The 27279-nt window shown below is 36.8% G+C and overlaps 1 protein-coding gene across 1 annotated transcript; it reads right to left on the reverse strand.

The window, feature by feature from the left end:
• Window positions 1-21330: 21330 nt before the first annotated feature.
• On the reverse strand, window positions 21331-23110 carry LOC110674642 (C-type lectin 37Db-like). Its single transcript, XM_021838718.1, has 2 exons — window positions 22983-23110; window positions 21331-21756 (listed from the first exon to the last, which is right to left on the reverse strand). The coding sequence occupies exons 1-2, from the start codon at window positions 23061-23063 to the stop codon at window positions 21493-21495; spliced, it is 345 nt and encodes a 114-aa protein (XP_021694410.1). The 5' UTR covers window positions 23064-23110; the 3' UTR covers window positions 21331-21492.
• Between the last annotated feature and the right edge of the window lie 4169 nt (window positions 23111-27279).

The raw sequence follows: 27279 nt of genomic DNA on the forward strand, positions 1-27279 counted from the left end.
GCACTTTAATTGATTTTGTATGTTTTTATATATTAAATCATTAGTGGTTATTTTGTACTACTTCTTCCTAAAATAAAAATCTGAAATTTTGCGGAATATATTCTTTTATATTAGAAAACAACTCCTGTAAATTTCAGCTCGATCGGAGAACATCAATACAACCTCTCTAGACAAGGCGGTTGCGGTACTCGCAAAATGGCTCAAGTTCTAACACTACCCAGAAAAAAATTTTTTTTTCGAAAATTTTTGAAACGGCATATCTGGATTACACCTCAAATGAAAGCCCATGAGTTACCCTACAAAACGTCATATTTAGTTTTTTGACCTAGTTCGGTTGGTAAGAAAAAAATCGATTTGAAAATCACTAAATTTTTTATGAAAAACTTATTTTTCTCGATTTGAAGTACTTTCAAAATTCATATACCATGCCAATCTCAAAGTTTATATAACGTAGAGTAATCATGCCAAATTTCAACGTAATCCGTGCAGTTTTACTATAGTTATATCAGTTTTTTGTGATTTTGCATGTTCAGTAACATGGAATCATTGGGGGTCATTTTGCCCCACTTCCCCCTAATATAAAAATCTAAAATTTTGCAAAACATCATCTTTTATATAGTAGAACAATCCCTGAAAATTTCAGCCTGATCGAAGAACATCAATACAAGAAGGGGTTGCGGCTCTCGCGAACTGGCTCTTAATATCTCAGATTTTCTTTGAATTTGTGATCGAGTTCTGTTTGATCTTTCGACCTTGACGCTTGCTTTTGCCGGAGCGAGCGACGAGGGCAGGATCAAACATGTCGCGCGTCAATCTCGTAAGTGAAAAAGTGGCGTGATCGGGGAGTTCGGTTGGAGTAAGTTAAAAAGTGCCGCGATCGGTTCGTTCTTTTTGATCTTTCGACGACCTTGACGCTTGCTCCTGGGCAGTGCGTCAAGAAAGCCCGAGCTATCGTCCGTGTTTTTTTTCGGGTCGCGCGCCTTTTTTTTTTCCTGAGTGCTAGCCGAGCAAACGAGTGAAGCTGAAAGTGGATTGTGGCTGCTCAGTCAAGGATAACGGATCAATTGGTGAGCTCGTTTCATGCTAATATTTCTAATCTATAAAATATGTATGACTGCACATTTAATCGTTACAATGGTGGGATGTAAATATGATGTTTCAACAAACTATGGATGGTTCGTCACTGTGAGTGTCGACACAAACTCTGATTCATGATTTATTTATGTTTAATATTTTTTTTTCAGAACGCCCCTTATATACCTTTATTTTTGTAATTAAAAAAACTTTCAAATATTTCACAAATTTGACACTTAGTGAAAAAAAATTTTTTTTTTCATTGTTAATTTTTTTAGGACCGCAGTTTGTTGCTGATTTTTTTGTTAAGGGTACCACATGAGGTTAACAAGTTGTTTTCATGATATTTTATTTAATTATTCATAACTATTATAGCATCTATTAGAAAGTTAGACGCGATCCAGTGTTGTGATCTAAAGTCTTGATAGTGTCATATTTTTTATTGTACGTAACTGAAGAAAAATTCTCTCAATAGTGTTGAAACCTTTTGATAAAAGAAACCTATAAGAAATCTAATATTGAAGACAAAAGCTACAAAAAAAGTTTTCTATACAGGTATACGACTAGTTTACCTGCAAAAAGTTTACCTCGTAGAGAACAAGGCGGGTCTATACCCAGGTGATCTAGTATACGTAAAGCAGGTCGGTTTTCTCGGCGCTGGTTTTCTCCACAAAGTTAAAATCTGATTACACCTGGGTATAGACCCGCCTTGGTAGAGAATAGACTTTGTTAATCATATTTGGGAGAAAGCGAGTAACTTCAACAACATCAAAAACATACTCACGAAAAAGCTAAAAATATACTACCACTATGGTTATAAAAGATTTAATTGTAAAATGTTTCTTCAGTCAAGCAAACGACACCAAACTAGTCAGTAAAAACTTAAAAGTGATTTTGTTTATTGAAATCTAACGAGCAACATGAGTAGTCGCTTTCTCAACTGTTGCAGGCCGTTTGCAGAAAAAAAAGTGTTCGAAAGAGCTACGAAATCTCACCGAAAGCACCATAGATAAACTGAAAGCGGCTGGTTATGCTCCAATGTCTACATTGAATACAAATTTACGCATTTGTACGTCCTGCCGTTTAAACGTTGACAAACGGGCAATCTGTACATCATCGGTGGATCAGGTTGCAGGAAGTTCGAAAACAACAACAACTGAGGAATTACTAGATGCACCGACAACAACTGAGGAGTTACCAGAAGTACCAAGTAAAGATAGTCTTGCCACGGTACCATCAGCGACATCTGTTTCAACAAATCAGTCAGAAGATGAGTGCATCCAGAAGGTCAACATCGAACGCTTCAACGAAGGGATAGCTGACGCGATTGAGCCACAAATAAATGAACTAGATAAAAAAAAAGAAGGGATAGCTGGAATAAAAGTGACTCCGATTAAATGGACGAAGATGGGTTACGTCAATTATCCCGAGAAAAAATACCGTGAAATCAACGAAGCTGTACGAAGAAACCTCTTCAAATTAGGACCTGAGGATGTGGAAAATACAGACTACGATGAGGTAATTATGAATATGAAGGAAAGGTTCTCGAATCTAGCCACGACAAGGAAAGAAAAATTATTGATTTTGTCGATGCTGCCAAGCTCGTGGTCTACTCAAGACGCCATTGATGAGTTTCAAAACCAATAGAAATACAGCAAAAGAGGCAGAAATTCAAAAATAACTGTCTTGCAACCAAAATTGCTAGGTCGAGTACTTCATTAACAGATGAGACAAAAGAAAAAATAATTCAATATTTTGAAGACGATGAAGTAAGTAGAGCTATGCCTGGCCAAAAAGATTATGTATCTGTAAAAAAAGGTGGAAAGCGTCAAGCAATCCAAAAACGATTAATGATGACTACTTTGAAAGAAGCGTATACACGCTTCAAGGAAATTAACGAAAATATTAAGGTAGGTTTTTCCTCATTTGCAAGCCTTCGTCCAAGGCAATGCAAGCTTTTATCCAATTCAGGAACACATAATGTTTGTGTGTGCACATCATTGGAAAATACTTTATTCGCTGAGTTTGAAGAAAATTATATTGATCAGTTATCATTTGAGCAATGGGTGACCACGGATAGGTGTGACCTAGAAACTATTGTAAAACCTGTAGATGAGTTTGTTTCATTTTTTTGCTTGAAATTAGAAAGTTTAATTCCTCACGACTTTATTAAAACAGAGCAATCCCGCTTTTTAAAAAATACGAAAAATACATTACAAGATGGTGAATTTTTAGTCATTTGTGTTTTTTCTGAAAACTATAGCTTTGTATTGCAAGATGAAGTGCAGTCCCATCACTGGAACGTACAACAAGCTACAATTCATCCATTCGTTATTTATTTCAATGGAAGTACGCAAATTGAACATTTTAGTTTTATTGTAATTTCCGAAGATTTAAGACACGACTCAGTATCTGTAAATTTGTTCATTGCCAAAATGATTAACTTTTTACGCGTTGATAAGGATAAAGAAATCAGAAAGATATATTTCATGTCTGATGGAGCAGCATCGCAGTACAAAAACCGTAAGAATTTTTCGAGCCTATGTCAATTTAAATCAAAGTACGGAATTGATGCAGAATGGCATTTCTTTGCTACGTCACATGGCAAAGGTCCTTGTGATGCTATTGGAGGAACCATAAAGCGCATGGCCACAAGAGCAAGTTTAGCCAAAGAACGTGAGCATCCAATTAAAACTGCAAAAGAACTATTTGATTGGGCGAATCGCAGAAAAGAAGAAGATTTAACAAAATTATCATTTTATTTTACTACTACTGAAGAGTACGAATTAACGGCATCAGAGCTCAGCGAGCAATATAATAACGCGAAAACGATCCAAGGAACCCAAAAATTTCACTGTTTCATTCCATTGTCAGAAAATAAAATTAAAGCAAAACTATACTCGAACTGTACTGATAATGATGCAAAAGTGTTCGATATTGTAAAAAATTGAATAACAATAAATAAATAAATAAGTATTAATAAAATGTTTTCATGATCTCATAACGCATACCCAAATCCAAAACTTTTAAAGTTTATATATAACATTTAGAAACTCATCGATCATACTCTAAAAAAAATATCCTGGTAAAAAAAAAAAAAAAATATTTTCGTGTAATCTGTTAATTCATTTTAATTTATACATATATACATATGCATATAATATTTATACATATACATAATATTTATACATATAATATACATAATACTAATGAATACATGAAAACGACTTGTTTAATTCACGCAAGGCCCTTAACAATAAAATCAGCAACAAACTGCGGTTCCCGTAATAATTTACAACGGAATTTTTTTTTTCTACTAAATGTGAAAATTGTGACATGTTTGAAATGTCATAACTTTTTTTGTTTATTGGTTTACCATCACCAAATTTTTATGGTAGATAGCTAATATAATGGACCGTTTTCCCTCAAAAAATTACGTTGGTATTCCGATAGGGTTTTGAGATATTTGAGTTTTTGTGTCAAAAATTATGTTTTTTAATGCAAAAAAAATTTTTTTTACTGTGTGTATTTTTTTTGAAATCTTTATTTAGTTGTCTAACTTTGTTTCTTTAGTTGTCTAACAATCGAACGAACCGTTTTTGCTGTGCAGCTTTTTGAATATTTTTGAACCATTTTCACATACACCCTTTTGAAAAGTTAGTCGTGACTCAACTTGAAGATTTGATATCGGAAAATGACGATTTAGATGGAACTGGAAAAACTGTGCAAAGTTTCAGCTCAATAGAAAAAAATGAATTAAAAAATTTACCAAATTTTGGTGCTGTTGCTTGGAATCACTCTTATTCAACAAACTTTGGATGATTCGCCACTGTATGTGTCGGCATAAGAATAAGAGTGTTCTATGATGTCCCAACCAATTGAGCCTTTTGTTTCTTTTCAAATGAGTAAAATATAATAACACATGCTTTCGTACTGACAGCTGTAGGAATGTTACATTTAGGTATTTGTTCAACAAACTTTGAATGGTTCGTCACCTCAAGTGTCGGCATAATTTTCCTCTACATAGAAATTATATGAACAATTATATTTACGTATAAGCATGTATATATCTCACAAATCATTGTTTATCATGGTCTAATCGCTTATCAAAGTGAATCCTTTGACCCAACGATCCTCCTCATTGACAAACATCCCTCCCAGTAACCTTTGTGGAGATGCAGAGGCAAACACGGTCTCCAAATAGCAAAGGTTACACACTAACATTCCTTCCCTCAATCCCACCTGACTGCAAGGACGTGGCCGGCGCCGTTATTGACCTTGTATAAATAGAGGCACTGAATTATGCACACTGAAGAAGATTATGGCCAATCCCAGCTGAACTTCTAGTTGATTCTTTGTGCATTTTCACTGACTTCGGTCAATCACGGAATAGCAACCATTGATATGTGTAGTCAGTCTAAGCTAAGCTAAGCTAAGCAGATTTTCTTTGAATTTGTGATCTTCTACAATCACCTACGATTTTTTAAAATTTTCCCTAGACATGCAGCTTAGCTATAGAAAACTACTGGTGAGCACAGATTTGATGGAGATTTTTTTCTGATAATAACGGTCAGGGGAGCACCGTGAGAGGATTTAATCTAAGGATTCAAACCTTGATCGATAATTTGCCGGTAAAATAAGTAAATCGAGTTAAGGCGAAGTAGGCCGTCATTGAAATGTGTACGCGTTGTTGATGATTGTTGCTTATTCATATCTCGATTTCGAATCAAAGAAAATCAGTTGGTTTTGCACTGACACAGCTGAAAAAGCATCAGCATACTTTATGCATGTTAGCGCGCGTACAGTAATACTTTTTCAAGTCAATATGAACTATCAAGACTGAGTTTTATCACTTTGAAATGCAAACTGAAAAGTCATCATTGTTGCCAACACGAATGACGGGCTACTTAGCCTTAACATCGATATTTTCTTCAGACACTTGGGAAGATACTAAGAGTTGTCAATGATTCCAGTGAGCGGAAAGTCTTGCGGTAGCATTTTGACCTACAGTATTGGACAAAACATTTGCAACTTTTTCGATATTTCATACAAAATGATCAACTTTGGTAAGATAGATCTCAGTTATTTATGGACCGATTCAAATTAAATTTTCGCAGAACATCAGACATAACTTAAATTTTAACATATATTTTTGAATAATTTTTCCAATCACCAGTTTATAAGAGAATAATTGAGATGCAATCAGGATTTTTGAAAAAAGATTCTCGAGAAAGTATAATCTAGATTTAGCAAAAACTGTGCTGTGACGGTCAAATCTTTGACTCAATATACTTCAACATAAATGGTAATCACTGACAGCAGTGCATTGCAGTGGTTGGATACAATTTTTAGATATCTCACACAACAAGACCTAATTTCATTGCCTTCCTTTCTACTTTGCCTCCCGTTCAGCAGGTTTCGTTTGTCATAATCCCCTATGCAATTTCAAATGTTCATTTACGGGGAAATGGCATTAGTGGTAATGGGGTAGAATCGTCCTATATGTTTAAATGTAAAGTGCTGCGAACAATACTCGGCGTTAAATTAGAAAACGGCACCTGGCGGCGTCCTATAAAATACGAGTTGTGCAAATTGTATAAAGAGGTGGATATTGTCAAGCACATAAAACACGGCAGTATGCGTTGGGCTAGACCCGTTGCCCATATGCCGGAAGAACGACAAGCAAAGATAATATTCAACAAAGAATTTGGAAGAGGCCACCGACTTCGTGATAGCTCGCGCCCACGAAGTTTTGTGTGCAGTTGAGGAAGACTTAACGTTCAAGGCGACTAGAAGCGAATGGACCAGTGGAGAAGACTCATCCATTCGACGCAGATTTATCGTAGCGAATTGCAGCCCATCAAGTATCAAGTATAAGTATGAGCCCTTCCACAGTTTTTAACTGAGAGCTTTCTATGCCGATTGACCATTTTTGCATGTGTATATAGTGTGGCATGTAGGAAGATACTTTATGCTCTGGGAAGTCGAGAAAATGTCCTTTACGAAAAGATCCTCAACCGGTTAGCAATGCTCAGCTTGGCCTTGCTGAATAGCTACGCGTTTACGGCTACGGCTAAGCTGGGCGTTCAAGCTAGAGCTTTATAAAGCTCCTTTGGTTTGAAACAGTGCATCGCTTTCAGCATAGAATTCGAACAATAATTCATATGTTGAGTGATTCCAAGCAACAGCACCAAAATTTGGTAAATTTTTTAATTCATTTTTTTCTATTGAGCTGAAACTTTGCACAGTTTTCCAGTTCCATCTAAATCGTCATTTTCCGATATCAAATCTTCAAGTTGAGTGACGACTAACTTTTCAAAAGGGTGTATGTGAAAATGGTTCAAAAATATTCAAAAAGCTGCACAGCAAAAACGGTTCGTTCGATTGTTAGACAACTAAAGAAACAAAGTTAGACAACTAAATAAAGATTCCAAAAAAAATACACACAGTAAAAAAATTTTTTTTTTTTGCATTAAAAAAACATAATTTTTGACACAAAAACTCAAATATCTCAAAACCCTATCGGAATACCAACGTAAACAAGTGAATTAAACAAGTCGTTTTCATGTATTCATTAGTATTATGTATATTATATGTATAAATATTATGTATATGTATAAATATTATATGTATATGTATATTTTTTTTTTACCAGGATATTTTTTTTAGAGTATGATCGATGAGTTTCTAAATGTTATATATAAACTTTAAAAGTTTTGGATTTGGGTATGCGTTATGAGATCATGAAAACATTTTATTAATACTTATTTATTTATTTATTGTTATTCAATTTTTTACAATATCGAACACTTTTGCATCATTATCTGTACAGTTCGAGTATAGTTTTGCTTTAATTTTATTTTCTGACAATGGAATGGAACAGTGAAATTTTTGGGTTCCTTGGATCGTTTTCGCGTTATTATATTGCTCGCTGAGCTCTGATGCCGTTAATTCGTACTCTTCAGTAGTAGTAAAATAAAATGATAATTTTGTTAAATCTTCTTCTTTTCTGCGATTCGCCCAATCAAATAGTTCTTTTGCAGTTTTAATTGGATGCTCACGTTCTTTGGCTAAACTTGCTCTTGTGGCCATGCGCTTTATGGTTCCTCCAATAGCATCACAAGGACCTTTGCCATGTGACGTAGCAAAGAAATGCCATTCTGCATCAATTCCGTACTTTGATTTAAATTGACATAGGCTCGAAAAATTCTTACGGTTTTTGTACTGCGATGCTGCTCCATCAGACATGAAATATATCTTTCTGATTTCTTTATCCTTATCAACGCGTAAAAAGTTAATCATTTTGGCAATGAACAAATTTACAGATACTGAGTCGTGTCTTAAATCTTCGGAAATTACAATAAAACTAAAATGTTCAATTTGCGTACTTCCATTGAGATAAATAACGAATGGATGAATTGTAGCTTGTTGTACGTTCCAGTGATGGGACTGCACTTCATCTTGCAATACAAAGCTATAGTTTTCAGAAAAAACACAAATGACTAAAAATTCACCATCTTGTAATGTATTTTTCGTATTTTTTAAAAAGCGGGATTGCTCTGTTTTAATAAAGTCGTGAGGAATTAAACTTTCTAATTTCAAGCAAAAAAATGAAACAAACTCATCTACAGGTTTTACAATAGTTTCTAGGTCACACGTATCCGTGGTCACCCATTGCTCAAATGATAACTGATCAATATAATTTTCTTCAAACTCAGCGAATAAAGTATTTTCCAATGATGTGCACACACAAACATTATGTGTTCCTGAATTGGATAGAAGCTTGCATTGCCTTGGACGGAGGCTTGCAAATGAGGAAAAACCTACCTTAATATTTTCGTTAATTTCCTTGAAGCGTGTATACGCTTCTTTCAAAGTAGTCATCGTTAATCGTTTTTGGATTGCTTGACGCTTTCCATCTTTTTTTACAGATACATAATCTTTTTGGCCAGGCATAGCTCTACTTACTTCATCGTCTTCAAAATATTGAATTATTTTTTCTTTTGTCTCATCTGTTAATGAAGTACTCGACCTAGCAATTTTGGTTGCAAGACAGTTATTTTTGAATTGTTTTGCCTCTTTTGCTGTATTTCTATTGGTTTTGAACTCATCAATGGCGTCTTGAATAGACCACGAGCTTGGCAGCATCGACAAAATCAATAATTTTTCTTTCCTTGTCGTGGCTAGATTCGAGAACCTTTCCTTCATATTCATAATTACCTCATCGTAGTCTGTATTTTCCACATCCTCAGGTCCTAATTTGAAGAGGTTTCTTCGTACAGCTTCGTTGATTTCACGGTATTTTTTCTCGGGATAATTGACGTAACCCATCTTCGTCCATTTAATCGGAGTCACTTTTATTCCAGCTATCCCTTCTTTTTTTTTATCTAGTTCATTTATTTGTGGCTCAATCGCGTCAGCTATCCCTTCGTTGAAGCGTTCGATGTTGACCTTCTGGATGCACTCATCTTCTGACTGATTTGTTGAAACAGATGTCGCTGATGGTACCGTGGCAAGACTATCTTTACTTGGTACTTCTGGTAACTCCTCAGTTGTTGTCGGTGCATCTAGTAATTCCTCAGTTGTTGTTGTTTTCGAACTTCCTGCAGCCTGATCCACCGATGATGTACAGATTGCCCGTTTGTCAACGTTTAAACGGCAGGACGTACAAATGCGTAAATTTGTATTCAATGTAGACATTGGAGCATAACCAGCCGCTTTCAGTTTATCTATGGTGCTTTCGGTGAGATTTCGTAGCTCTTTCGAACACTTTTTTTTCTGCAAACGGCCTGCAACAGTTGAGAAAGCGACTACTCATGTTGCTCGTTAGATTTCAATAAACAAAATCACTTTTAAGTTTTTACTGACTAGTTTGGTGTCGTTTGCTTGACTGAAGAAACATTTTACAATTAAATCTTTTATAACCATAGTGGTAGTATATTTTTAGCTTTTTCGTGAGTATGTTTTTGATGTTGTTGAAGTTACTCGCTTTCTCCCAAATATGATTAACAAAGTCTATTCTCTACCAAGGCGGGTCTATACCCAGGTGTAATCAGATTTTAACTTTGTGGAGAAAACCAGCGCCGAGAAAACCGACCTGCTTTACGTATACTAGATCACCTGGGTATAGACCCGCCTTGTTCTCTACGAGGTAAACTTTTTGCAGGTAAACTAGTCGTATACCTGTATAGAAAACTTTTTTTGTAGCTTTTGTCTTCAATATTAGATTTCTTATAGGTTTCTTTTATCAAAAGGTTTCAACACTATTGAGAGAATTTTTCTTCAGTTACGTACAATAAAAAATATGACACTATGAAGACTTTAGATCACAACACTGGATCGCGTCTAACTTTCTAATAGATGCTATAATAGTTATGAATAATTAAATAAAATATCATGAAAAAAACTTGTTAACCTCATGTGGTACCCTTAACAAAAAAATCAGCAACAAACTGCGGTCCTAAAAAAATTAACAATGAAAAAAAAAATTTTTTTCACTAAGTGTCAAATTTGTGAAATATTTGAAATGTCATAACTTTTTTGTTTATTGGCTTACCATCACCAAATTTTTATGGTAGACAGCTAATTTAATGGACCGTTTTCCCTCAAAAAATTACGTTGGTATTCCGATAGGGTTTTGAGATATTTGAGTTTTTGTGACAAAAATGATGTTTTTTAATGCAAAAAAAATTTTTTTTTATTGTGTGTATTTTTTTGGAATCTTTATTTAGTTGTCTAACTTTGTTTCTTTAGTTGTCTAACAATCGAACGAACCGTTTTTGCTGTGCAGCTTTTTGAATATTTTTGAACCATTTTCACATACACCCTTTTGAAAAGTTAGTCGTTACTCAACTTGAAGATTTGATATCGGAAAATGACGATTTAGATGGAACTGAGAAACTGTGCAAAGTTTCAGATATTTTTGAAATGGTCGATCAGAATCGACTTGCATGCCTCCGTGGAATCCCTCTGTTGTAATTTGAGACCCACTGCCGAACAATCCCCTATCAGAGCTTTTCCGATACGGCGAGATGAGCAATTGGCCTCTCTCTCCATACATGTGTGCTGCTCAGCTATGCGCCCTGCCTCATAATGTATTCAAAATAATTAAAATTCATCACTATGCTAAATTTATTTCACTCACTTTGGTGAAGTTTTGTGCATAAATTATATTAGATATGCTGAGAATGGTTGTTTGTTGCGTTTGGCCACTGCCGCCATCCTCCTCTTCTCTGGTAGCTATATGTACCAATATCTGCTACTGCTACTGTTGCGAAACACCAAGGGGGGTCGGTCCTCATGGAGTTGTCGCTTTGAAGTTTTGCTACACATTTTCCCCTGGCCAACCTCATCTCGTATTCACGACTCCTGCCTGGGCTGTTCGGGAAGGGTGTCGATAAGGGTGGCCCATAATGATCAAACTGCAAAAATCTTAAGATACACTCCCCAAATTTGCTACTGTGAAAGTTTGAGTGGAATCGGTCAATTCTAAAGGAAGTTTAGTACACGACACTGAAGACGGCCTTGGAGTGTAGGTTGAAATACGCGTATCTGTCAAAAGATACAAACTCTAGTGGAATTAGATGGTATAGTACTAAGGGGTCTATATTATAAGTTGAGTCGATCAAAATGACTCGACTGGAGTCACTGTCGACCGAGAAATTCGCTCGAGTCAGCTCTGTCACTCGAGTTTTTCGACAGTTATCACTCTATGTGACTGGATTACTATGGGAGTCGACGACGGGTGACATCTGAAATATGCATACTTGCTTTGAGCGACAATGAATATAGACGAGTCACATGAATCTGCTCGATTTACAAAATAGGCCCCTAAATTCGGATTTTCATCTACTTAAAGGTATTCCACTAAACAGCTTGAAGATTTACTATCTAATGGAGGGCTAAAAGTGTTTGAAGTTTATATGGGGATGATTGATCAAATATATGGGAAAACAGTTCCAATTACATTTTAATGGTGCTGCAGTTGATGAATTTCTGTCATTATTGATTTGGAGAGTTTACCAATCAATGCATAGATCTATATTATTTTTATTTTGGCATAAAGATGTTCTTGTTTCGCCTAGAGTGGTCGAAGTGTACCCTGGGGAAAACCGATTTTTTTTTATTACTTTTTGTTTTTAAACGTAATGTTTTCCGATTTGTTGCAGTATCTTGCATATTGATTGGAAAATCTTCAAATTAATGTTGGACGAATTTCATTGACAACAGCTTCATCTATGGTCGAAAATGTAATTTTCTACAAACAAATTTCAAGCTTTTTTAGACCACCCCTTTAGAGTTGACCGATTCTGCTCAAACTTCCACAGTAGCTTCGGGGGTCCAAACCAACAAATTTGGGGGCGTTACTTACGGTTTACACAGTTTGATTTTTTCCACGTAAAATTGGGCCACCTTAGAGTCAAAGTAACAAAAAACTCGGTGCAAAGGACAAGCTCCGCTTCCCGGAGTTCATTACATCGGTAAGATGTCACCGCAGGCTGCCGAAGACATAGGCGTAAGCGCCACGATGGAACCTGTTTCGAAAAAAGCTGTCACAGAGCTTAACATGCAAAAACTTTGGCCAAAGCCCCTCGGAAAGAGCGGGGTAGGTTCATTAGGGATTCAACAGCTGATTTCTGAGAGCGATGAGTAGGGGTACCTACTCGCTGGGACCTTCGCTTTCATTAGCTCGCGTGTAGCTACACAAAAGAAGAACAAACGGGGGGGGTTGTCTAAAGTTTCTTCTGCTCATGGTGCTTTCGCATACTGGAGCATACACTCCCGTGCAAAAGTTTGGGATAACCCCGCAAAACAACATACAAAAGTGCACTATGGTCGGGCTCCATATAAAGGAGCGGCCAAAATTACCAAAATACTTTTTTGAGATTTGTATGGTTTTTATCATTTTAAAATATTCCTCATGTATTATACTATTATGATTCTTAATTGAAATTGAACTAAAATTTAAATTTCTTTGACTTTTATGACGTCAAACTGACTGAAGTCAAAAAATTGAAAAATGTAACGATAAAATAAAGTACAAAATTCATATTTAAGGAATGCAATAATTTCCCAAAGTTACGCGCTATCTGAAAGCTTATGGTTCAACACTTTTATCGAGCATGAAGATGTAAAAAAATATTTGGTTAAAGCTTTGATACTGTTCAATATTACGCTTTAGTAATTTTGATGATTTTGAACATGAAAAACAACTCTTGTCGCGTCATGTCGCCGAAATTTCGAATATTGCACTTTAAAATGCATCCTTAGATCTTACAAAAAACGTTTCAATTTTTTGCAGAAATTTGCTGATTTGCAAGTTAGAGCTGTTTGAATAATTCAATATTTTCATACATTTCGACGATATTTTTCATACAAAGTTGATATAAAATATATTTAACCGCTCTCCATACATATTTTGATCAAACTTGTAAAAATACAAACAAAATTTGTGCTTTCAGCCAAGTTTGATTGCATTTCTAATAAAAAAAACCTTTAAAAAAGAGTTACGTAATATGTGAATAATCCCTTCTGGAACAATTAAAATGCCAAATAACATATTCAGATTACATATTTCATCGATTAAGGCGATAAAACTAGTTTTGGCCAAACTTCGTTTTTTTCCGACCATTGTGAAGTGGTTTGTTCATATATCTGTGACAACACGTTGATTTGAAACTCGCTACGACTCAGGCAATTCATTAGTCTTACTTTTGTTAAAAGTGTTTTTGATTTTTTACAAAATTTTCACTTGAAGATCTGACATTTAAAAATAATACACTGAAGCTTCTTAAGTGCAAGTTTTGAAAAATGTCAGAATTTCAAGTAAAAAGTTAGTAAAAAAGGCAGTTTTTTTTGCAATGAATCAACAAAATTTTTCGACTATGCAACATACTAACAGTAATCCTATATTGTTTAAAAAGCACGCGCATAATTTAGGTGAGAAATTATGAAAAACTATACAATATTCATAAAATAATCATTCAAGGCTTCGTGTACAAGTTTGGGGTCCCTAGAACTTACCTGACACGTGCTGTAAAAATCGAGCGCTGCGACGAGTTTTTTTTTTGAAATTTTGTAGAAGATTACTTGAAGGTATCAGATAACAGATCAAGATCGTTGTTTAGTGATTTCTGCAAATTGTTGTGTAATGATTCATTACGCAACTCAAAACAGTTGCGTAATGAAAAAGCGTTATGTAATAGTCATCACGCAACCGATTTCAGTTGGGTAATGAAAACATCGCATCTGTATTGGTCCATGATTAGCAATGTTTCGCAATTTGTAACAAGCTCAATGAATAGCTACAGCGAAGGAGAGCCCTAAAGAGAGAGCGATGAAAAAACACATTTTTTCTCGCTCATTTACCATTGGGGATTGGTGTTTTACTTCACTGACATGATAAACAACAGAGAGCGATAAGTGAGAGACTCTCAATTTTCTCAGAATTCAACCACTGCACAGTGAGAAAATCGGGCTCCAAAACGCGACTAAATGCAATATCTCAGCTGGGTAACGGTTCCAGGAAATAATTTTGGCCATTCTAGATCGGAAAAAGACTGCTTAATCGATTGACCGGAGACTTCACCCTGGCCACCTAGAGCCCTGGAATCATCCTGAGTTCCTTACAGCAAATAGAATTAATGGAACTGAAAATAAATTGTCATGATTACGTTTTGCTGCGAAGCCGCACACGAAAATATTCTTTCATGGGGGATTTAGTGAAATGAATGATTGACCGTTATGGCCATTTTATGGTTCCGGAGCGAACCCGGAACATCCGTAAAATTGGAAATATTAAAAAAATATATTCTGATAGTTCCTTTGTCTCTTGTTTGTTAGAAAGAAGTACTCTTACAATTCGTATTTAATAATCTGAATGTTTGACCATAACGGCCATTTTATGGTTCCGGAACTAACCCGGAACATCCGAAAAAATGGAAATACTGAAAAAAAAATATATTCTGATAGTTCCTTTGTCTCTTGTTTGTTAGAAAGAAGTACTCTTACAATTCGTATTTAGTAATCTGAATGTTTGATCATTACGGCCATTTTATGGTTCCGGAACTAACCCGGAACATCTGTAAAATTTTCCATATTGTAAAAAAAGATTATTCATATGTTCCTTGTTGATTAAAATTAAGTATTCTAACATATTGGATTTAGTGATATGAATGTTTGATCACTTTGACCATCTTATGGTTCCGTAATTAACCCGGAACATCCGTAAAATTGAAAAAAATGTTCTGATAGTTTCTATGTTCCATGTTAGTTTTAATTAGGTATTCTTAAATGTCGAAATAAGTTATATGAATGTTTGACCATTATGGTCATTTTATGATTTCTAAACTAACCCGGAACAACCGTAAATATTCCATATTGAAAAAAAATCTGATAGTTCAGGAAGAATGCTAAGAGAAATCTTTGAAAGAACTCCTGGAAGTATTCCTGGAATAATTCCTGAAGAAACTTCAGGAGAATACCTGAAGGAACTCCTAGAAAAACAACTGGAAAAATCCATAAAGTAAAATCTCTGGAGGAACTTGAAGAAATCCTTTAAGGGATTCAAGGGAGAATTTCCTGGAAGAACTCCTAAGGGATCTCTAGCAGAACTCTTTTAAGAATCTCTCGTGAAACGCTTGGAGGAATCGCGGAGGAATTTCTTAAGGGACTCCTGGAGTAATTCCCGAAGTAAATCCTGAAGGAATTCCCGAAGGAACTCCTGGAGGAATATTTGGAGTAATATTCAAAAGAATACTTGGAGGAACTCCTGGAGGAATTTCCGAAGAACCTCCTGTAGGAATTCCTAAACGAACTTCAGGAGGAATTCCTGAAGGAACTCCTAGAGAAACTGAAGGAACTCCTGGACTAATCTCAGAAGAAACTCTTTTAAGAATTCTCGGATGAACTCCTGAATGTATAACTGAAGGAACTCCGTGATGAATTCCTGGAGATACTCCTGGAAAGGTTCCTGAAGGTACTATCGGAGTAATTCCTGAAAGAACTTCTTAAGGAATTCCTGTAGAAACTTCTGAAGGAACTCTTGAGGTATTACAAAAGGAACACCTGGAGAAATTCCTGAAGATTCTTTTGGAGTAATTCTTGAACGAACTCTTGGTAAAATTCCTGAAGGAACTCCTGGGGCAATTTTTGAAGCGAACCCTGGAGGAAATCTTTATAGATCTTCAATAGTAATTTATGAAGAAATTGTGGGGGCCCAGATAGCCGTAGCGGTAAACGCGCAGCTATTCAGCAAGACCAAGCTGAGGGTCGTGGGTTCGAATCCCACCGGTCGAGGATCTTTTCGGGTAGGAAATTTTCTCGACTTCCTAGGGCATAGAGTATCTTCGTACCTGCCACACGATATACGCATGCAAAAATGGTCATTGGCGCAGTAAGCTCTCAGTTAATAACTGTGGAAGTGCTCATAAGAACACTAAGCTGAGAAGCAGGCTCTGTCCCAGTGGGGATGTAATGCCAGAAAGAAGAAGAAGAAGAAGAAATTGTTAGAGGAATTCCCGAAGATATACCTGGAGTATTTTCCCGAAAGAACTCCTCAAAAGACTCCTGGAGGAATGGCTGTAGAATTTCCTGGAGGAATTCCTGAAAGCACTTCCTGTAGAATTCCTGAAGAATTCCTGGAGATATCCCTAAGATACTCCTGGAGCAATTCTTAAGGGGTTTCCTAGAGAAACTCTTGGAGTAATTCCTGAAGGAACTCCTGAAAGAATTTCTGGGGAAATTTCGGAAGAAAATCCTGGAGTAACTCCTGAAAGAATTCCTGAAGTAAATCCTTGAAGATTTTCTGAAAGATTTCCTGGAGTAATTCATGAAGAATTATCGAAGGAATTCATGGAGGAATTCCTGAAGGAGGTTTTAAAGAAAATTCTGGAGGATTTCCTGAAAGATCTGCTAGAGGATTTTCTGAAAACGCTCATGGAGGAATTCTTGAAGATACTCCTTGAAGATTTTCTTGTAGGAACTCCTGGAGAAATTCTTAAAAAAAAACTTCTGTCAGAATTCCTGTAAGAGCTCTTTGTGAAATTCCTAAAATAAACTTTTGGAGGAATTCATGAACGAACTTCTTGATGAATTCCTGAAGGAATTCCTTAGTTACTCTTGGAGGATTTTGATGGAAGATTCCACAAGAACAAATAGAAGAATAATTCATAATTAATAATTCATAAATTAATATTAATACAGAGATCCCATGTGAGTTTGCTAATGGAATACCGAAGATTTTCTTGAGTAAATCTTTCGGAAACCCCCTCTGGAAACACCGGGAGAATCTTTGGCCCTTTTTTAAATAATAATTGAGACATTCCACTACGGAAATATTGGAGTAATGTATAACATCCTAATATGATACGGTGATCTTATACCGCAAGGAACTTGATTCCTAAAAATAATCCAAAATATTTTGTCTCTTGTGTGTTAGAAGGAAGTACTCTTACAATTCGTATTTAGTAATCTGAATGTTTGACCATTATGGCCATTTTATGGTTCCGGAACTAACCCGGAACATCCGTAAAATTGGAAATATTGAAGAAAAAACAAATGTTCTGATAGTTCCTTTGTGTCTTGTTGATTAGAAAGAATTATTCTTACAAGTCGGATTTAGTAATCTGAATGTTTATCGTTCCTGAACTAACCCGGAACATCCGTAAAATTTTCCATATTGAAAAAAAAACCTGATCGTTCATATGTTGTTTATTAGTTACGGATTTATCATACTCCAATTGACATACATGGTCACAGTAGATGAGAAAAATAATATATGCAGCGTGCCTCCGATTAAAATTATCTCTTCAGGATTAGAGAAGTACTATTTCATATACAATCATCTCTCCCTCACTCGATATTCCGTATGTCGATATCGAACCTCAGCAAAAGTTGTTTTTTTATGGATACCTCGATGGTCGCATAACATCTGTAAAATTTTCCACATTGAAAAAAAAAAACTGATAATTCATATAAATCAGGAATTCTGACAGAAGTTTTTTTTAGGATTCCTCCAAGAGTTCCTTCAAGAAAATCTTCCAGGAGTATCTTCAAGAATTCCTCCATGAGCGTTTTCAGAAAATCCTCTAGCAGATCTTTCAGGAAATCCTCCAGAGTTTCCTTCAAAAACTCCTTCAGGAATTCCGCCATGAATTCCTTCGATAATTCTTCCAGGAGTTACTCCAGGAAATCTTTCAGAAAATCTTCAAGGATTTACTTCAGGCATTCCTTCAGGAGTTACTCCAGGATTTTCTTCCGGAATTCCCCCAGAAATTCTTTCAGGAGTTCCTTCAGGCATTTCTCCAAGAGTACCTTCAGGAGCCTTTCCAGGAGTATCTCCAGGAATTCATCACGGAGTTCCTTTAGTTATACCTTCAGTAGTTCCTCCAAGAACTCCTGAAAGAGTTTCTTCTGAGATTAGTCCAGGAGTTCCTCCAGGTATTTATCCAGGAATTCCTCCAAATATACTTCCAGAAGTTTCTTCAGGAATTCCTCCAGAAGATCTTTCAGGAAATCATCCAGGGTTTCCTTCAACAATTCCTACAGGAATTCATCCATGATTTCCTTCAAGAATTTTTCCAGGAGTTCCTTCAGGATTCACTCCAGGAAATCTTTCAGGAAATATTCGATGATTTACTTCAGGACATCCAACACGCATTCCATCAGGGAGTTCCTTCAAGAATTCCTCCAAGACTTCCTGTAGGAAACCCTTCGGGATTTCCTCCGGAAGTTTCCCAGGGATTCCTCCAGGAATTCTTCAGGATGTTTTCCAGGAATATTCCTCCAGATATTCCTTCAAATTTTACTCCAAATATTCCTGCAGGAGTTCCTTCGGGAATTCCTTCAGGGTTATTTTCAGGAATTCCTCCCGTAGTAGCTTCAGGAATTTCTATTGGAGTTTCTTCAAGTATTTCTCAGGAATTTCTGCAGAGGTTCTTTCAGGAATTTTTCCAGGAGTTCTTTTAGGAATTGTTCTAGAAGTTCCTTCAGGAATTCCTACAAGAGTTCCACTAGGAAACCCTTATGGGATTCCTCCAGGAGTTTCTTCAGGAATTCATCCACCAGTTCCTCAAGAAATTCCCTCAGAAGTTCCTTCAGGTTTTTTTTCTAGAGTTTCTTCTGGAGTTTCCTCCAGGAGTATCTCCATGATTTTGTCTAGGAATTCCTTCAGTAATATCTCCAGAAATTCTTTCAGGAATTTCTCTAGTAGTTCCTTCAGGAATTCCTCCTGGAGTTCGCTCAGGAATTCCTCCAGGAGGTTCTTCGGAAATTCCTCCAGGAGTTCCTCCAAGTATTCCAGGGGTTCCTTCGGGAATTCCTTCAGAGTTATTTTCCTTTAGGATTTACTTCGGGAATTACTCCAGGAGTCCCTTAAGAAATTCCTCCAGGAGCTTCTCCAGCGATTCCTCCAAGCGTTTCACAAGAGATTCCTTAAGAAGTTCCGCTAGAGATTCCTTAGGAGTTCTTCCAGGAATTCTTCCTTGAATCCCTTAAAGGATTTCTTCAAGTTCCTCCAGAGATTTTACTTCATGGATTTCTCCAGTGGTTTTTCTAGGAGTTCCTTCAGGGAGTCTCCTGAAGTTTCTTCAGGAATTATTCCAGGAATACTTCCAGGAGTTCTTTCAAAGATTTCTTTTAGCATTCTTCCTGAAATATCAGATTTTTTTTCCAATATGGAGTATTTACGGTTGTTCCGGGTTAGTTTAGGAATCATAAAATGACCATAATGGTCAAACATTCATATAACTTATTTCGACATTTAAGAATACCTAATTAAAACTAACATGGAACATAGAAACTATCAGAACATTTTTTTCAATTTTACGGATGTTCCGGGTTAATTACGGAACCATAAGATGGTCAAAGTGATCAAACATTCATATCACTAAATCCAATATGTTAGAATTCTTAATTTTAATCAACAAGGAACATATGAATAATCTTTTTTTTTCAATATGGAAAATTTTACAGATGTTCCGGGTTAGTTCCGGAACCATAAAATGGCCGTAATGATCAAACATTCAGATTACTAAATACGAATTGTAAGAGTACTTCTTTCTAACAAACAAGAGACAAAGGAACTATCAGAATATATTTTTTTTAATATTTCTTATTTTACGGATGTTCCGGGTTCGCTCCGGAACCATAAAATGGCCATAACGGTCAATCATTCATTTCACTAAATCCCCCATGTAAGAATATTTTCGTGTGCGGCTTCGCAACAAAACGTAATCATGACAGTTTATTTCAGTTCCATTAATTCTACTTGCTGTAAGGAACTCAGGATGATTCCAGGGCTCTAGGTGGCCATGGCGAAGTCTCCGGTCAATGGGACCACCACCAATCGATTCAGCAGCCTTTTTCCGATCTAGAATGGCCAAAATCATTTCCTGGAACCGTTACCCAGCTGAGATATTGCATTTAGTCGCGTTTTGGAGCCCGATTTTCTCACTGTGCACTGCTTGTGTAAGTTTTAAGGCAGTGACCAAAACTTTAACACGGTCGTGTACATATATAGAATATTTCCTCTCTACCCCGTTCAACAATGCATGGCGGGTGTGTAAATCTGTTCTATTGGGGGAAAAAGTTGATCCTCTCGCATCGCAATGCAAGCACCGGCAGTGAGCCGACGACCTAAAGTCTGATAATTGGTGAATTGTAGTTGGTCTACTCGGAAGGATAAACTATCTTCATTAGATCGGGTTTACATCGTTACTACCCGACCCCCGACCGTGGCCAAAGTTGCAAGTTTTGCGGGCTAACCAATGAATAATGTTAAGTAGACCGAAAAATTACTTTCGGGTGGACACACATTTTTGCGGACGATGATTAAGGTGATTATAAAACGAAGCCAAACTTTGAATATTGAAATGCACAGGACTGGAGAATCTGACAACCGTGCGCTTTGAAATTCAATCAAATTACTTGCTTGCTAGTGGTGACCAATGGGATAAATTTTCAACGCGGAGCGCTGTTTCATTCTCGAGTCTTGTGCTCTTGAAAATTTGAGGTGCGGCTTCATTTTATAATCACCTTAAGGACGTACAGTAGGTCTCGTTCGTAGCACAATTTATATGAAATTAAAAAAATGACGGCAATGATTGAGCTTCAAGCATGAATGAGCATTGATGATTGTACGGTTCGTGCTGCTATAGATGTTTTCTTGAAGATTATTATGATGGGCCCAAAGAGGTAGGTCACGTGTATGCACCGGGTGTTGACAAAACTACAAAATAGTAATCAATCTTGGGAAAATTGTCCAACTAAGGAAAAATGCTTCATTTATTGAGCATTCTATCATTCAAATTCCTGTATACACGTATTCACCTTTTCGCACACAAAAAATTTCTCATGTGCACATGGGCTATCGTTCCATTGCTACAGAAAGTTATCGCTCGGGTGGTGGAGAACTTCAACTCAATCTTCCTCCAGATCACCGTGTTTGTTGTCGGGCTGATTCGACTTCCAATTGGCAAAGGAAACCCGTAGACCGGTGGCAGCCCACGCGAATGTACCCTCGTTGGCCAAATCGTTGGCTCCAATCCAGACCGCACAAATCCGGGAACAGTTGAGTTCCTGTGCTACTTGTGCAGTTAGTTGGTTGTAAGCCACGTGATTGGCTATCGAAACCAATTCCATTCCGTTGTACTTGCAGTGGTCGAATGCCTGGTGCCAGTTAGCCTGTAGAATTGCATTAAAAAAATATTGGATTTTCGATCTTAATGTTAATGCACCATACAGTTGACAGCCACCGCTCGTAGACATCGGACGCGTTCTGTTTCATCGGATTTTTTTTCGAGTTTTTTCGCTATGAGTATCGAGCGTAAGAATACTTTGGTGGTCGATTTCGGCATCCTACCAGTGCGACCGGATGTACCGAAGATACATCAGTTTCTGGAGAAGGAAATCCAACTCCAACTATCGGAAGTGCAAAATATACAGCTGAACAGTATTCGAAACTGTGTCTTCATAGAAGTTAAAGATAGCGAGACCGCTGCTCGCTATCAGAAGCACCACAACAATAGGCACGTTATTTACCACGAGGACAAAGGTTTCAAGATCCCGGTATATGTAGAGAGCGAAGCTGTGCCAGTGCGCGTTCTCGATCTACCGCCGGCTATGAAACATACAACTGTGATCGATTTTCTAACGCAATACGGTGAAGTCAAATCCGTCACTAGAGAGCGCTGGAAGAACTTCTTCCCAGGCATCTACAACGGAGTCCGTGTGTTGCATATGAAACTTAAACAGCAAATTCCATCATTCGTGACTATTTTGGGACATCTAACCGGAATATCGTACCCCGGCCAGCAAAAGTCATGTAGGTGGTGCGAAAGAGCCGCTCACCCCGGGCAGAAGTGCAATACATCGATCTCAAAAAATCAAACGCCGTCTACATCAACCACAGCTCAAACATTCCCTCCAAGCAGCGAGAAAGAATGCCTGCTTAACCCTGACCACTTCCCTCCACTCAATCAAACCATACCAAAATCATCATCACCCGAACAAAATGAACTTACAACCGTACCTACAACACGCGACGATAACCAGCAGAAAACAACCACTGAAAAGCACGAGAACGCCAACGACGACAACGACGGGGACGATAGTACATCATCGGATGGAATTGATACATCGAACAAGCGGCGGCGGTCGGCCAGACTGGCGAACGAGAGAAAAAAAATCTGTTCCAGCCAGGCTTCTCTGAACAGCTGTCAATCAAGCGTTGATAGTTGTGTTAAGAGAAACGGTATTTCTTCGGACAAAATAGTCCAAATGGATTAATTTCTATTAATCTTAGATAAGATTTTTATTGTAATTAAAACACAAAATGACATTCGGCTCCGTATGCTCTCGGGCGCATGAGCCTTCCAAATAAAGTTTAAGAAAAAAAAAATGCACCATACCTTTACGTTTGGAATGTGGTAGGGACTTGAACATGACACGAGATACACATAAAGTAGCAGAAAGGAAACTATTAATTTCATCTTTTGCAAAGAACCGACAATTACATACAGAATTTCCAAGAGAGGAATTGCACTACAGCAGCGATACTGAGGTGAGATGGGAGAAAACGGTGTTCTCATCTTCATACTTATCAATATTATTAACTAAAATCTATGAATAATCTTTTGTTGAATCAACAGTCCTTCTGAGGTATACCGTTTTGATTCATATTACAGACACTTAAGGCCTCAGTGAAGTATAACCCAGCATGGACCATACAAATTAAATCATTCTGTATGATTTTAAGCGTTATCGAGCGTCGGAAGCCCTTAACTTTCGGATGGTGGGTAAAGAATACGCGTCCGCAACTTGAATAATTTTAAATAAATCAAAACGTGTGGCCTTTTCATGATTCTTATTCCGGACGCTCCCTCACTTTTGCCTCATATTCCGGACGCTTTGATTCGAATTATGGACAGCTCATGATAATCATTAATTGAACAGTCAAATCATCAATTGAAATCGTTCAACCACTTAAGAGACGTCTAAGGTAGTTGGGCATTATAAATTTGCAATGATATTTATGGAAAAAACCTAATAAAACGAGGATCGAAAATGAGAACTTTTGGACGGCGAAAATTGAAACATTTCGTGTGAAATGTTTCCCATACAAACGAGAGTGTCCGGAATTTGAAGCTGTCCGTAATATGAATCAAAACGGTACTATAAGATGCTGCCCATTTTGCCGCAATCGCTAGAGATAGCTCCAATAAATATTCTTATCAATAACTTGCAGCACACTTAGAACGTTGGATGAGTCTAAGGGGGATAACCAGATTAAGCAACGTTTTGATTTGCAAATACATTTGCAGATTATCAGCTGACTGATAAGAAGTGATGTATATTTTTATGTTGACCACATTGTAGATTCCTATTTTAGCATCATCATTTCAAACATTATCCTTTTTTTGTTTCTTTCAATAAACTTATCTTAGAAAAAAGTTTCAATTTTCTGTAAATAAGTGGAAACAGACATTTTAAATATTGTTACATTTGGCTTGAATACTCTATTTGTAATTTTTAAAAGTTAAATTTGTATCTAGCATGAGCCTTAGATATTTTATCTGACCAATTTATTGGAACTCCTGTTATCGTGACAACATGTCTACCTGAAGATTTTGAACAAAAAGCTTTTGGTTTATGTGAGAATATTGTTAGTTGAGTTTTGGAAGCATTAGGAGAAACCTTTTTTCTGCAATGAAGAAAAAAAATCCTTTTTTTTGCAATCTACTACAGATGACACGCAGTCTTCGTCCTTTGGCGGAGAGGCCTGTGTCATCTGCAAACAAAGATTGTTGACGTGAAAATATTGTATAACATTAGCCCCAAATTACTGCCAGGAAGTCTTTCAGACCTGGAGTTCTGATAATTAACCTGAAGTGTGTGATTTGACAGATAACTTTGGAGTAATCAATCAATGTATGTTGGAAAATTAAAGTTTTTTTTTAATTTTACAATCACTGTTCACTGTTGAATGCTATGTCTAGAAGAGCAAGACCAATAGAATAGCCTTCAGATTTGTTGGAACGAATCAAATTTGTTACACGTAAAAGTTGATGAGTGGTTGAATGTCGGAATCCGAACTGTTCATTGGCAAAAATTGATTTTTCGTTGATATGGACCATCTTTCTATTCAAAATGATCCAAGCATAAGCATAAACATTAATGACCGTACAATTCGAAGTTGCAACTCCGTGATTTACCAGAATAATCGAAGTTGGGCAAGGAACCAAGAGATGTAGTTTGGGAGTAGCTTTCCACCTTCAATGTACACATTCGAGAACTCTTAACATTGAAAAGTCAATAACGGCGCCGGCCACGTCCTTACGGTCATCGGAATAGGGAGGGAATGTTAGTATCCATTGTTACTAGGGATCGAGATCACCTCTGCATCGCCGTGGCTGTCATGGGAAGGAGCTTTATTAGTGGGGAGGGATCATGGCTGCATGATCAGGGTTCACCTTGGTAAGTGATGTGATTCATGCAACCTCAGTTCAAAAAATTACCCAAATATCAGTACTCTAAAGACAACGTGGACAAACGATAAGTCGACACTCTTAGCATCGAACCATTCAAAGCTTATTTTTTATAACGATAAAAATCAGGTAAAAGTGGGTATAAGGTTCTTTCAGTGACGAACTGTTCATATTTTGGTCAATCAATTCATTTAAGTACCATTTCCACTGTTGTCATGTTAAAAATACGGTTCAAAATATATTGTACATTTAAATAAAAGCATGAAACGAGCTCACCAAATTGATCATCCATCCTTGATTGCGCAAATGTAAGCTACCTCAATCAGCATGTTCATTTCACAAAAGCAAAATATCACTCCGGCAACGCCAAAACCTGAACTCTTTTGCACTCAGAATGGGTGCAAAAACGACGCAAAAACAAAAACGGTTTTTTCTGGTGAAGATGAAGTGAAGCCAAAACTCAAACCCCGCTGTCCAGTCTAGATTTGTGCTATTGAGGGTTTGAGTTTTGGCTTCACTTCATCTTCACCAGGAAAAAACGTTTTCTTCAGTGACGTGAAAACCTGAACTCGATTGCACTCAGAATGCGTGCAAACTAAAACGAAAAACAATTTTTCAGCTTGGGCTTCAACGAACCACATGCTCAACAAAACGCGTGCAGAATAAACCGACTTATTTAAATTATAGACAGATTTTTCAAAAACTGCTCCAGCCGTTTCATCCGCTGAATCTAATAATTTGCAGAGACGATAAAAACGTGACAGATCAGTTTTCAACACATCCGTTCGCGCGCGCTGCCTACTGTGATCCAGTTTGGAAGCAGCTTCTAAGATTGCGCTTAAATTTCAAAGGCACAAATCTCGCGAAGAAAGCACCCAACAACAGTGCACTTGTTATTTTGGCTTTGTGCGCTTACAGAAAGCTTAAAATAAGAAGATCAGAAGCGTTGGCCAACTATTTCTCCAGTTTAGTGCCTTTGAAAACGTGAGTGTGGGCACAAGGTGATCAATGTGCCGGCCATCTTCGAAATCCGAGATGTTTCACCTCCAATCACATGTTTTACTTTTACTGTAAAACGTTTTAAACACTAGCCACTACTCACTAATAGAAATTAAATTGAAGCTGAACTCGCGAAACTTCAGCAAACCAGCCGATTTGGAAGTGAAATGACCGAGTCTCAGTTTTACAGCATACAAGTAATTTGCTCACACAAAGAGTCTATTCTTTAAACTTTTTGCGCCCAAATAAAATTTGTAATGGCGAGAGTTCTCGCCTTCGATAAACGAACAAGCTGAACAAATAAAAACATTACAAAGGTTTCTCATCACTACACATATCCTATACTGGATGACGTCAATTTAGTACATTTAGTCAACACACAAACCTTTGCGATAATATCAGCTCAATCAAGTTCAAATTTAAATGATTTTGCTTAAAAAGATAAAAACGTCAAAAGTTTACTAACTTTTCACTATATTTTTTCAAGAAAAAACGTAAAACGTTACACCATTTTCTGGACATGGCTTGTACAAATTCAAGGCTGGTAGCAGATCTCTTTTTAGAGGCTTAGTTTCTTTTTAATACAAGTGTTTATATCAGCGGAAGATTTTGAAAGTCTCTATTTTAAGCAAAATGGTCTTTAAAGTCATTTTTTTTCTTTATTCTGCTTGCAAGAGAATCCTGCTTCAAGAGATTTCAAAGAGATCTTTAGAGATTATTACGCGATTTTTTCAAAAGTTCTTCGGTTTTTTTTTATCGGATTCCTCGAGGGAAAACTTCAGGAATTCTTCTAGTGCTTTCTAGAAAGATATCTTAGGTAGCATAAAGTCTCCCAAAACATCTTTTAGCAGTGTTTCTATGGATGGTATGAGGAATTTATTCGTATTTTAAAACAAATGAGCACTACAGTTTCACTATTTCGATTTGAGGAGATCTTCCAAAGTTTCCTACAGGAGTTCTCTTAAGGGAAAAAATCATTCTACAGTTCTTAAAGAAATACATCTGGGATTTTTTCCAGGAAGATATACGAGAATTACTATGCCAGTTTTTCAAGTTTGCCTTTCATTAATTTTTATATGTATTCCTTTGAGGGTTCATCCATATTTACTCTAGGAATTGCTCAAAAAAATCTTCCAGGGATTATCCGAGGTAATATATTTAATACTCTACCAGGAATTTCTTTTCAAATTTGACCTGGGATTGCTCATGAAGCTCTTTCAGA

The sequence above is a fragment of the Aedes aegypti genome, chromosome 1 (assembly GCF_002204515.2).
Source record: "Aedes aegypti strain LVP_AGWG chromosome 1, AaegL5.0 Primary Assembly, whole genome shotgun sequence".
Lineage (NCBI taxonomy): Eukaryota > Metazoa > Arthropoda > Insecta > Diptera > Culicidae > Aedes > Aedes aegypti.